The following is a 13,145-nucleotide window of genomic DNA, read 5'->3' as shown; positions in this document are numbered from 1 at the left end:
GTTGTTAAAAAGTATGAGCACAGTGAAATACTTTCACTGCTGATCATCGGCTAGCCATTCAAATTACACACCCCCTATCTGGGATGGGCTTTTAGAGCGCATGCTGCTATTGTTATTCAAGCTAGCTAGATCAGAGCTAACTCAGGTATGGTGCAGTGTGCTGTGGCCACACCTTTGATTGCAGTGTAGACATAAGTCTTTCCTGTGGTTCCCTCTCTGTGCTGCTTTGTTTTGTGTTGCCTTTTTGTTGTGTGTAGGTTGCAGAGTGAAACAAAATGAAGCAGTACAGGGCAGCTGTGGAAAGGGCTGTGTTGGGAGAAGTCTAGGATAGAAGTGACCATCAATTCTAGTGAGAAGGAAGTCACTATAGTGTGTTTAAGAGATAAAATGGATGAGCTTTTCAAAGAGAGAGGTGCCTAGGGTAGAGAATAAATCTAAGAAAAATGAACAGACAAAATATAAAGGGAGGGAATGAGAAAGCTCAGAGCAAGAGAGAAAACGCAAGTGTAGCCTCTTATACTATTGAATATTCATATATACCTGTTACTTCCTGCAATATTGTGTTACTTGCTGGCAGATGTCATACCGTTTCATTATCTTCTTTTTTGAGATGGGAGTGGGTGAGAATACCTGCAGGGACAAGTGAAAGTTCTGCTGACTCACTGTTATTGGATATGAAATTAGGTTAATGTGGCAGGTTTTAAAAAACAATTATGTGCACCACTATTGAGTAATATTGTTCTAATATTGTTTCAAGCTATGAAAAAAAGTGTTTTCCAGCTAAATATTCTTGTTTAATTCTTTCTCTCCTCACCACCCAGGTGTGCAAATATGAATGTTCATTTTGGAGATGACCTCTTCAGAGCTGTAAAGGAGGTTACTGAAAGGTGTCTCATTGTTCCGTCTTCCTTGGGAAAGTTGGAGAAGATTTGGGCAGAATATAACTTGGCTCAAGAGATGATTCAGTTGTGCAAAAATGTGGTGGGTTGGATGTTTTTTCCTCAGAGCGGTAATTTATAGACTGTTGATAGAGAACATTAGTCTTATAAAGTGAACTCTGGTATCATGAATAGAGAATGGAAAAATCTACCTTGCCTTGGGAAACTGCAGTATTTTCCAGGAATGATAAATTTGGATTGTTTGCTTCATTTTAAAGAAGATTAAACTTTTGACACTCCTGACTTAAATGAGACTTTTGGGGCATTCAGAGCCATCAGAACATGGCAGGTGAGGGTTATTGGTATGCTCCTTGCTCAGAAGGCGAGGAGATGTGGTATGGGTTTTAACCAGGCTGCAACTTTATTAGACAAATTACATCCAAGGTTCCCATCGGGGAACAGTCCAGTGCAGTGACTTGCACCCCATTGATCTTTTGCCTTTTCTTGGGGCTCCCACTACAGAGGGAGCCAATCATCAAACTAAGAAGTTCTCTGTGCGCTTCCACTCGCTCTCTAGCATGTCCCCTTTGGTGGTTGAGGCGAGAGGGGACCTTGGCACCCCCCTTCCCCCCCCAGCCAACATTGCTATCAAACACATTGATGGGGCAGTCCCCCTGCGGTAGTATCCCAGCCCCTGGTTTGTACTTGCCCCCTGGGGGTTAGACACATGCCCCATCTCCTAAGGAGATGCCATTGGGAGGCTGCTATGTTACCTTTTTGGATCTGGAGCCTAAATCAGCAAGTTCCTGCACTGGGTACCTGCCAAAAGTTGTGGCAAGTGAATGTCTCTCCAATAGATCCAAACTTTGCCCTCCGGGACAGGGAGAATCCCAGCCCTCTGGTTGCCCAAAACTCAACCCCTAGATTTCATTGTGAGGAAGGTGAGAAAACCTCACCAACCTTGGCCAGTTTATGGTATGTAGAAACATTCCTTCCCAGCCCCAAAGTGGTGACTACCACAGCCCGCAGCAACCTAGATAAGGGAGGGAATGTTGGTTGACTGCTGGAAGCCAGCAAACAGAAGTGGCCTTGAGCACTGGGATCCTATCATGGCTGCAAATCTTGTGCCAAATCCCGTGAGACCGTAAGTCCACCCTGGAAGTTCTGAGGAGGCTGGCAGTCTTATGGGATCCACTCCCTGCTGTTTGACCTCTCTTGTTGTGTTAGCCATCAAAACACACCCCTTCCTAGGCTCAGGGCTCTTTTGTGTTGTTGTTATAGGAAACTAGTTTCAACTTTAATGTTGGAGATTGTGTCTCTCTGTCACACCCCACAAGTGATCTTTGAGACAGTATGCTAAATACAGGAGAGCTCTGTGTTCCCTCTGTGTAGTAGGGAGAAAACAAAAGTGTTAATGACACAGAAATGGGTGTGGTGATCTAGTGTAGGAGAGAGCATGCCACCCAGCATAGCCATTGGCAGCCTCTTTATGTCAGTTAACTTGATTGGAGCCGGCCCAAGTCAGGGAAGGTTCTAGTTATGTGCTTTACTGGTGATTGATGGGCAGGGCAGGCTCTCAGCCAGTGGGAAAGGGGGATCTCCCTCTCCATGTCCCCCATGTATGGCTCCAGCACTGGGAGAAATCAAAGAGAGGAGTGGCTGAAACCAGTGTTCTCTGGAGTCCTTGGAACCAGCAAGAGAAATCAATGGTTTGTATATGTTTTGGGGACAAAGATGAGGGGATTATACTTCCGCTAGCAGGAGGCTGCTCCTACCTCAGATACTTCTCCAAAGCTACCCAGGAGAACGGGGAAAGGAACCGTTATTCACACAGCACCCCTCTCCCCTCCAATGTGCGCGCACACATGTTATTTTCCCCGATTGCGCTCCCAAGTGGGGGCTTCTTTAGGCTTCCCTTACAGGCTTCCTGTGCACCACATCTCTCTTTGGTGCTGGCTTGTGCTGCTGCATGTTCTGTAATGTTTACCTACCTCATAATTCTGCTATAGAGGCTAAAATAATGTTTGCAAGGAGTCTTGAGTTTTTTATATGGAGGATGCTGTAATATAGCTTTATCCATTGATCTCAAAGGACTTTGCAGAGCAAGGTAAGAGTATCATAAGTGCAAAGTAACTTTTGTTATTAATATATTTATCCCTTTCTGTATAACCTACCTGGGAGAGTCACTATGACCAAGTTCAGTAGTTCTGCAGATAAAGTGAACCCTCAGGATTCATCATTGCTAGAAAAGATAACTTTATCTTACAAAATGTGAGACCAGTAGACAATGTGTCATGAATTTTCTCCTAAATTTAAGAAAAAACATTTGAAGTAAGTCTGTTTACTTCCCAAGCACTGCAGAATTATACTGATGCATTAGTTCGTGAAATGGACTAGAAAATTACTGTAAATAGAAGAGAAACAAGTCCCTTTTCCTCACCATGCATGAGCAATATTAAAACTAAACAATAGTAAAAAAGAAACTCTCTTTAAATTTTCAGCTTTTAATGATCCAGTAGGTTAATTGTAAACAACATAAAGAGATTTGTTTTTAAAAATAGTGTTTAACTTTGCTCTGCGTGAGAAACACCCACTACGAACACATATGTTAACAGTAAAACAAATGAGCTTGTTATAATTTGTTTACAGAGAGGTGGTCAGTTATGAAGAGAAATAGGTTGGTTGCCAGGGCTTTGATATTCAACGTTGTTTAAGAGTAGCAGCAGAGAACAAAGAGAAAGAAGGAGCTTACAGGCCTAGAGCAGTCTTAAGAATTTATTTAAGTGACTTGTCCTTGGGAACATCCTTCATCCCAGATGAAGCAGCAGCAGTTGAAATCTTTTTGAGATACATGGGTTAATCAAATATGAGCAGCAGAGGACAAATAAAACAAAGATCCAGGCTAAGAGTGAAACCAGCACTTGAATGATCTGCAGAATTCATTTTAAGGTCTCCCTCTCTCACCACCTCTGATTTGCTACAATTTATTTATGGAAAAATCACTTAGGGAAAATAAGCTGAGCAAATGCTAGAAGTGACCTGATGCGTGAAGAGGATCTCTCTAGTCTTAACATGTTCGTTCTCCGTGAGATAATTGGATAAGTTTGGAACTGTCTGCAACCAGCCTGTAATTTTCTGTGAAGAGATTTTGTAATAGTGTATTACAGCACACAGAATTGTTACATGATAAACATCATGAAGGGAAGATCTCTTCACATGGCAACTTTTTGTTAATCCTGATATACTCTAATTGGTGGGACATAGCATTGGGGTTCCACTCCCTGCTTGTTGTGGATGGCTAACAGTATGACAAATGCTACACACCCAGTAGAAAAGTTTCTTTTTACAAAACTATACTTTGGGTCATGTTTGACCTGATGTGTCTCCAATTACATAGAATCTAGCTATCATCTTGTTTGGAATCTTGTTTGAGCGCTCTGACTGTGCAGTGAAGAGAACAAGAGTTCCTGCGGCAGGGTTACAAGTAGCATGAAGAGGAAAAGTTGAATAGACAGGTAATAGTGCCAGGGGACAGGCAGGCCTGAGAGGAGCAGAGGACATACAAATGGGGAAGTGTGTTCAGGCTTAGAGCAGCCTGAAGAATTAATTTAGACGCCAATTCCCCAGGTGAAGTAGTAGCAGCAGCTAGAGGCAGAAAATTTTGCATCTCCAGTGGGATTTGTGGGGCAAGTACCTCTGAAGTCTTTGGGAAGTGTAGAAGAAAGAATTTGAGTTGTAGTGACTCAATACCAAAACCACTTTTCTTAAATAAAAAAATTCTTGTTTTTAACAAAAGCTGTCTTGTTTCTAAAGGACATAGTGGTATTAAGACCTTTTCTAATGAATTACCTAAATTTAAAATCCATGTGTAAGTGGAATAACACACTCCATAGAGTGTTAGTTAATAAGCACCTCTATTGGGTTGATGAAAATACAAGGCATGCACCTCAAAGGTTGATTAATATACACCTGGTCATCATTACATACATCTAAATAATGTTGCTCTAAATGTTGACTTTTAATCTATCTACAGTTGAACAGATCTCAAAGTTTGAGAAATATTTGTCTTCAAAATTGTCTGATGGTTTTAATTCCATATGCAGTTTGAAATGAAGTGCATAAAAACCCAGTGAGCCCAAATAGGCAATGGACAGAAAATTTGTTGATTATGTCTGCTTGCTCATTCTGTCCATTTAACTCATTAAAACAATTTTTATTAGCTCCTTCATACTATGCACTAGCCTTAGGAACATTATTGATATTTCCTCAATTCTTCCTTCTCTACCCTCTCTGCTATGTTGGTACTTTATCTTGTCACATCTCTAATTAGTTTGTAAGATCTTTGAGGCAAGGATCTTTTATTTTTTTTTGGCAGGCTCATAACATAGTAAATAACACATGGACAAGTAAACCTAATACAGGACTGGTTGCATGAGGAATATAATGCTAGGTGCAGGGCAAATGATATAATATGATCTTAATTTTCAGCATCTTTACTTCCCCCAGTTTTCTTAGACTGACTTAACTAGATTCTTCCAATTTTTGTGTGTACAGCCTGCAATGGGTGGCTTTTGAGCCTGTATAGTAAGTGTAAGGTAAAGCAGACCTGATATGGAATGAGATGTATCTAGATGCAGTTTGGCAAGTTCTTGACCCCATTTTTTTATCCAGACTGGGTTTATGTACACTGTGAAGGTCTTCCCTTTCCTAGTGGGCCTTGAGAGTTATATCTCTGCCTTAGTGCTCCATGTGGAAAGTCTCTAATTTTGGTGTTTTTTGCCTCTGGCACAAGTGAACAGGCACAAGTGACCAATTAAATGGTAGACATTTTGGGGATACTAACACTGTTGATCTTGAGCCGTTTGTTGGTTTCCCAGACTACTTATGTTGGGGGAGGGGATATAACCCCCCCTCCCTCCCGCGCACCACAGTAACATTTAACTTTTAAAAATAGGAGCTACACAAGAATGAGGATGGCAGTTAAATGGCATATTAAAAAGAACAATCACAAAGGTAACATGCCTGCAAGCAGCATGAGGACTACTTAAAAACACCATAATAGATGCTCAGAGTAAATATACATCCCAACATCAAAAAAGACAGGAGGACCAAAAAGAATGGCTAAACAGTAGAGCGATGGAGGTTGTTAGAGACAAAAAAGGAGTCCTTTAAAATTTGGAAGTCTAATTCTAATGAGGAAAATACGAAGGAGCACAAACTCTGGTAAGCAAAATGTAAAAGTGTAATAAGGCAGGCCAAGAAAAAATTTGAGAAGCAACTTGTTAAAGATGCAGAAACTAACAGTAAATTTTGTTTTTAAGTACATCAGACCCAGTAAGCCTGCCAAACAGGCGATGGGGCCATTAGACAACAAAGGTGTTAAAGGAGCACTCGGAACATGAGACCATTGCAGAGATGCTAAATGAAGTCTTTTAATCCCTCTTCACTGCAGAAGATGTGAGAGGGAGATCCACATCAGAGCTATTCTTTTTGGGCAACAGTTCTGAAGTACTATCCCCAATTAGTGTGTCACCAGCAGAGATTTTGAAACAAATTGATTAACTTCATGGTAATAAGTCACCAGGACCAGAGGCATTCACCCAAGAGTTCTGAAGGAACTGTGCACATGAAATTGCAGAACTACTGACTCTAGTATGTAACCTATCATGAAAATCAGCTTGTGTACTAGATCAGTGCTTCTTAAGCTATCTGATGTGGGGGACCGGCAATTTTTTTTTTCCAATGTGCACGCAGACCGGCAGCCGATGGCTCATGGACCGGCAGTTTTAGTAGCACTGTAGTAGATGACTGGAAGGTAGCTAATGTAATGCCAATTTCTAAAAAGGGCTCTAGAGGTCCTAGCAATTACAAGCCAGTGAACGCAATTACAAGCCAGTGAACGTAACTTCAGTACTGGGCGAATTGGTAGAAACTATGATAAAGAACAGAATTAGCAGACACATAAACACAGTTTGTTAGGGCAAAGTCATCATGGCTTTTGGAAAGGAAAGACATGCCTCACCAGCCTCACCACTCTAGTGTGTATGTAGTTAGTGTACATAGTTAATGAAAATAGATCTTGTTATTTGAGGGACTCTTTCGCCCCAGGGGCCGGGCATATCCCAGTCTCCAGACTTTAAACCTTGTGCCTCCTGTGGCAAACCTATTCCCATGAGTGACCCACATTCCAGCTGCTTGAAGTGCTTGGGGGAAACTCATGTGAAGGACAAGTGCCAGAACTGTCATGACTTCAGACTCTGCACTAAAAAAGACAGAGACATTAGCCTGAAGATGATCCTCTTGGAAGCCACTCTTAGAGTTGAGCTGCTCCAATTCAGCGCCGAGCACTTTGGTGTTGGTGCAAAGTGTCCCTTGGCACCGAGCTCTTCCCGGCACTGTTCAGTTGGGTACCGAGGAAGAAGCACAAAAAGCAGCAAACTGACAGTGCAGAAGAAAGACAAGCAGGAGAAAGGCAGCACAATGAGACCTGTGCTGGGCTGATCTTCCACTCCTGGGCCTATGATGGCATTGACGACTCTGCCTAGAGCTATGAGTCTGGTGCAGGCCCCTCTGCCGATACCTGGAAGCCACTGTGGCACCAGCGGTCTGATTGTTTCATTGACGTTGGAGGCTTTCCAAGTTACGAGGGGCCTACTTTCTCTCCCAGTCCCCCCCCAACTCTGTTGGGACACCCTCCAGCTCCGATATCCAGAAGAAGGAAGGAACAAGGGGTGTTGGGCTCCTTTCTGGCATCCACTAGAAGCAAGCAAGGATCCCAGGGTCCCAACCATCTCCAGTCTGCCATCGGTCCACAGACCGCGGCACAGCACGGTGGCAGAATTTGTACCGCTCCGCTGTGGTCTCAGAGAGAGGACTCTTCTTCTGAATCTGAAGGGGAACCGTATGTGCAACCTAAGGCTCAGCACCGGTACCCAGCCTGTGCACCACCAGACTTCGATACCGGTCCCCCCTCCACTGGCAGTGGCCTTACTGGAACCCCTGGGCGTTTCCCCTCGCATTGTTCCTACTCAGTGGCTTCTGAGAAGTGGACTAAGCTCCTTATCACTTGGCACCAGACCCCGCCTCCAGTACTGATGTTCAGGAGATGGCTCAGGTGGACATCGTTGAGGCTGAGGAAGAAAAAGGAGCCTCTCCTCCTTTGCAAGCCGCCTCATTTTCTCCAGACGAGGTTGTCAATGGGACCCAGTAGCCTGCTTCTTCAGGACGATTTCAGGGCCCACCAGGACCTTTTGAAGTGGGTAGCTTCATTGGAATTTGGGTCTGGAAATTGAGTAGCTTAAAGAGACATCACACAGCCTTATTGATATCCTGGCTGCAGCAGCTCCCTCCAAGGTGGCCTTACCCATCAGTGAGGCTGTGATGGGACTGGTCAAGGCTCTCTGGCAAATTCCTTCTTCTCTGCCCCCCAACCTCAGAGGGCAGAGAAAAAATATTATGTCCCAGTGAGTGGATTTGAATGCTTGTACTTGCATCCCCCTCCAGCATGCCTGATTATGTTTGCAGCAAATGAAAAGGATAGGTAGGGCCAGTCAAGCACTACCACAAAACAAAAAGACACCAAGAAACTGGATGTTTTCAGGAGAGAGAGTTTTCTACAGGTAGCCTTCAACTATGTATCTCTAACCAGCAAGCTTTTCTGGGGAGATATATATATAATAGTGGGACTCCCTGGCGATATTTAAAGATTCTCTGCCTCAAGATTCAAGGAAGGAGTTCGCTGCCCTGTTGGAAGATGGTAAGAATGTGGCCAGGCCACTCTCCAGGTGGCGCTGGATGTAGGCGAATTGGCAACCAGGACAGTGGCCTCCACTGTCACCATAAGGCCTTGTTCGTGACTTCAGTCCTCGGGGCTTCCTCATGAGGTCCAACAGCCCATCCAGGACCTCCCCTTCAAAGGCTCCTCTGTATTCTTGGAGCAGACGGACACAAGATTTCAGGGCCCGAAGGACTCAAGGGCCACCCTACGATCCTTAGGCTTTATGCTCCATCAGCTTCCAGGAAGCACTTGAGGCCCCAGCAGCCTCTTCATTTCTTGGTGCCTACCAAAGAAAAGGGAGAGGTTAAAAGCGGTGCCAACCACTCCCATCCACCTCAGCCTCACAGCTGGGGTCACAGAGGTACTCTGGTGGGCCCGCGCAGGCCTTTTGAAGGCGCACCTGGGGGCGATATACCAGTCACCATTTCAGATCCCTTCCCCATCCCTCTTCAGGGACCCTTCTTAGGAGAAACTCCTTGTCCAGGAGGTGCAATCCCTTCTATGAATGGAGACTGTGGAGGAGGTTCCACAAGAGGAAAGGGGTTTTATTTCCAATATTTACTAATCCCAAAGGCCAAAGGGTGCCTCTGGCCTATTCTGGACCTGCATTGCCTCAAGAAATATATCAAGAAACTGAGGTTCCACATGGTCTCCCTGACCTCCATCATTTCCTTCCTGGATCCAGGAGACTGGTATGCTTCCCTCGACTTAAAGGACGCATGCTTTTACATTTCTCTCTTCTGTGGCCACAGAAGATTTCACAGGTTTGTTGTGGGTTAGCGCCACTATCAATTCAGTGCTCTTCCCTTTGGCCTGTTGGTGGCCTCCCAGGTCCTCACGAAGTGTAAGGCAGTGGTAGTAGCAGCCTTCCTCAAACGGTGAGGCATCCAGGTCTGCTCATACCTCGAGGCTCGATGACTGGCTGATCAAGGGTTGGTCACAGACTCACATTCAGAACAGCATCAACACGGTCCAAGCCACCTTCCGAGAGCTGGGGCTGCTGATGAACTAACAAAAGTCAACTCTTGTTCCGGCTCAGAGAATAGATATTATTAGGGTGGTTGTGACGGGTTGGATCACAGAAACCCCCTGGGAGCTGCCACCTGATGTTCCAAGACTACTTCTGCCCCAGCTTTCCTGCCCAGCAACTTAGGACTTTAGAGTCCTGCCTGGTTTGAGCCAGATCCGCCTGCTGCAAACTCAGACCCAGGTCTGAGCCATGTCCCCTAACAGCTGTAGGCTTAACTGAAAGCAGCTTACAGAAGTGTGCCTGTCTTTAACACTCAGATGTCCAACTCCCAATGGGGTCCAAACCCTAAATAAATCTATTTTACCCTGTATAAAGCTTATACAGGGTAAAGTCATAAATTGTTCGCCCTCTATAACACTGGTGGAGAGAGATGCACAGCTGCTTGCCCCTCCCCCCCCCAAGTATTAATACATACTCTGGGTTAATTAATAAGTAAAAAGTGATTTTATTAAATACAGAAAGTAGGATTTAAGTGGTTCCAAGTAGTAACAGACAGAACAAAGTGAATTACCAAGCAAAATAAAATAAAACGCCAGTCTAAGTCTAGTACGGTAATAAAAACTGAATACAGATAAAATCTCACCCTTAGAGATGCTTCAATAAGTTTCTTTCACAGACTGGAGCTGGGCACCTTCCTAGTCTGGGCACAGTCTTTTCCCCTGGTACAGCCCTAGTTCCAGCTCAGGTGGTAGCTAGGGGATTCCTCATGATGGCGGCCCACCTTGTTCTGTTCCACCCACTTATATATCTTTTGCATAAGGCGGGAATCCTTTGTCCCTCTGGGTTCCCACCCCTCCTTCGCAGTGGAAAAGCACCAGGTTAAAGATGGATTCCAGTTCAGGTGACATGATCACATGTCCTGTGAGACCCCAAGCCTTCATTCCTCCCAGCCTGACTCACAGGAAGGCGTGCCTGCAAACAGAGCCATCCACAGTCAATTGTCCCGGTTGATGGGAGCCATCAAGATTCCAAACCACCATTAATGGCCCACGCTTTGCATAACTACAATAGGCCCTCAGAGTTATATTTCATATTTCTAGTTTCAGATACAAGAGTGATACATTTATACAAATAGGATGACCACACTCAGTAGGTTATAAGCTTTCTAATGATACCTTACAAGAGACCTTTGCATGAAGCATATTTTAGTTACATTATATTCACACTCTATATATAGAGTGCGTCACAGTGGTGCTCGACTCGACCCAAGCTGGGGCCTTCCTGCCGGAGGCCTGATTCTGGACCATGTCGGACCTGATATCCAATGTAATGGTCCACCTAATTAAGACAGCTACGGTTTGCCTCAAGCTACTGGGGTACACGGCGGCATGTACTTACGTGGTTCAACATGGAAGACTGTGCCTCAGGCCTCTCCAGATGTTGCTAGCATCAGTATATTCCCTGAGCAGATACTACTTGGACTCTATGCTCGTGGTTCCTCCCCTAGTCCTCGCCTCCCTGAAATGGTGGAAAGACCCAAGATTGGTAATGATAGGGGTGCCCTTTGTTACCTCTCAACCATCGGTAGCTTTAATCTCTGATGCTTAGCTTGTCAAGTGTTCCTTCCCCAGGTCTCAGGCGAGGCAGTACAAGTCCTGACAGACAGTACCGCGGCCATTTCTATATCACCAAGGAGGGAGGTGCCCAGTCTTCAGCCCTGTGTCAGGAGGCTATCCGTCTATGGGACTTCTGCACAAAGCAATCTATTCATCTCAAGGCGTCACATCTCCTGGGAGCCCAGAATGTACAGGCAGATCACCTCAGCAGATCCTTTTCCTCTTTACATGAGTGGTCCCTTCATCTGGAGGTCACCAGGTTCATCTTCTGAGCGTGCGGCCTCCCCAAGTGGATCTGTGTGCTACCAGAGAGAATAGGAAATGCCATCAGTTTTGCTTGGTACATGGGTACACCCCATGCTCCCCCTCCGACGCTTTCCTGTTCCCATGGAAGCAGATCTCCTATTGTACATCTTTCCTCCAATCCTTTGGGTCCACAAAGTCCTCCTAAAAGTCAAACGAAACAAGGCAAGAGTTACTCTGATAGCCCCGGCATGGCCACACCAGCACTAGTTCGACACACTCTTGGACCTGTCAGTAGCAGCTCCACTCTATCCAGGGCCGGCTCCAGGCACCAGCGCAGCAAGCAGGTGCTTGGGGCAGCCAACGGAAAGGGGCGGCATGTCCGGCTCTTTGGCGGCAGGTCCCTCAGTCCCCCTCGGAGAAGCAGCAGTGGTAGAGCTGCTGCCGAAGTGCTGCTGATCGTGGGTTTTTTGTTTGTTTGTTTGTTTGTTTGTTTTTTGGCGCTTGGTGCGGCAAAAACGCTGGAGCCGGCCCTGACTCTATCTCCCATTCTATCCAGACCTAGTCTCAAAGACTACAGCCGGTTGCTTCACCCGAACCTTGCCTTCTTGCACCTAATTGCATGGATGGTGCATGGCTGAATCCAGAAGAACAGACTTACTTGGAACAGGTCCCAGCAGATTTTGCTAGGTAGTAGAAAGCTGTCCACGAGGGCTTCCTATCTGACTAATTGGAAACTCTTCTTGACATGGGAGTCTCTCAAGCTCTCTCTCTGTCTCAATCTTTTCTTCAGTCTATCTTGGACTACTTGCTCCACTTAAGATGCGAGGGCCAAGCCCTTCTACTTATCAAAGTGCACTTAGCAGCCATCTCAGCCTTCCACCCACTGGTGAACAGTAGATTACTCTTTTCCCATGAGGTGACAGTGCGGTTTTTCCAGGGGCTGGAGAGGCTCTCTTCTCAGATCCATGAGCCGATATCCCCCCATGGGACTTAAACCTGGTTTTGTTGAGACTCACGGGTCCCTCCTTTGAGCTGCTAGCATCATGTCCCCTGCTGTTTCTCTCTTGGAAGGATGCCTTCTTGGTGGCGATCACCTTGGCCAGAAGAGTCTCTGAAATCAAGGCCCTGACATCAGAACCGCCTTACACGATATTCAAGGACAAGGTCCAACTTGGCCCCCACTTGGCCTTCTTTAGAAAGGTGGTGTCACAATTCCATAACAGTGTGGCCATTTTTCTACCAGTCTTCTTTCTGAAGCCTCACAAGAACTCTGAGGAACAGCGGCTTCACTCACTAGACGTTAGGCGTGCCCTCACCTTTTATATTGAGAGGACTAAACACTTCTGCAAATCAACACAGCTCTTCGTCGCAATAGCGAAAAGGATGAGGGGGTTCCATGTGATCTTGTCCTGAATAACTGCAGGTATTTGGGCCTGCTACATGCAAGCGAATGTCCCGCCTCCATCCATCTTAAACACTCACTCCACAAGAGCCCAGGCTTCGTCAGTAGCGTTCCTTGCACAGGTCCCAATCCAGGACATCTGTAGGGCCACAACTTGGTCATCTGTGCATACCTTTGCATTTCACTATGCCATCACCCAACAGGCCCAGAATGATGCCAGTTTTGGGAGAGCAGTGTTGCTGTCAGCATGTCCATG

The 13,145-nt window shown here is 45.6% G+C and overlaps 1 protein-coding gene across 10 annotated transcripts in view; it reads left to right on the top strand.

Moving 5' to 3' along the window:
* The window catches only part of STK31 (serine/threonine kinase 31), an 84,457-nt gene that overhangs the window by 17,682 nt on the left and 53,630 nt on the right, over positions 1–13,145 (top strand). For all 10 annotated transcript variants that reach the window (XM_043541049.1, XM_043541051.1, XM_043541054.1 and 7 more), the window contains one exon: positions 822–981. In XM_043541049.1, coding sequence (XP_043396984.1) covers positions 822–981 — 160 coding nt within the window. The remainder of the gene's footprint in view (positions 1–821; positions 982–13,145) is intronic.

Source organism: Chelonia mydas, chromosome 2, assembly GCF_015237465.2.
Source record: "Chelonia mydas isolate rCheMyd1 chromosome 2, rCheMyd1.pri.v2, whole genome shotgun sequence".
NCBI classification, from domain to species: Eukaryota; Metazoa; Chordata; order Testudines; family Cheloniidae; genus Chelonia; species Chelonia mydas.
The sequence above is the reverse complement of the archived record's forward strand: the minus strand, read 5'-3'. Positions and strand labels throughout refer to the sequence as shown.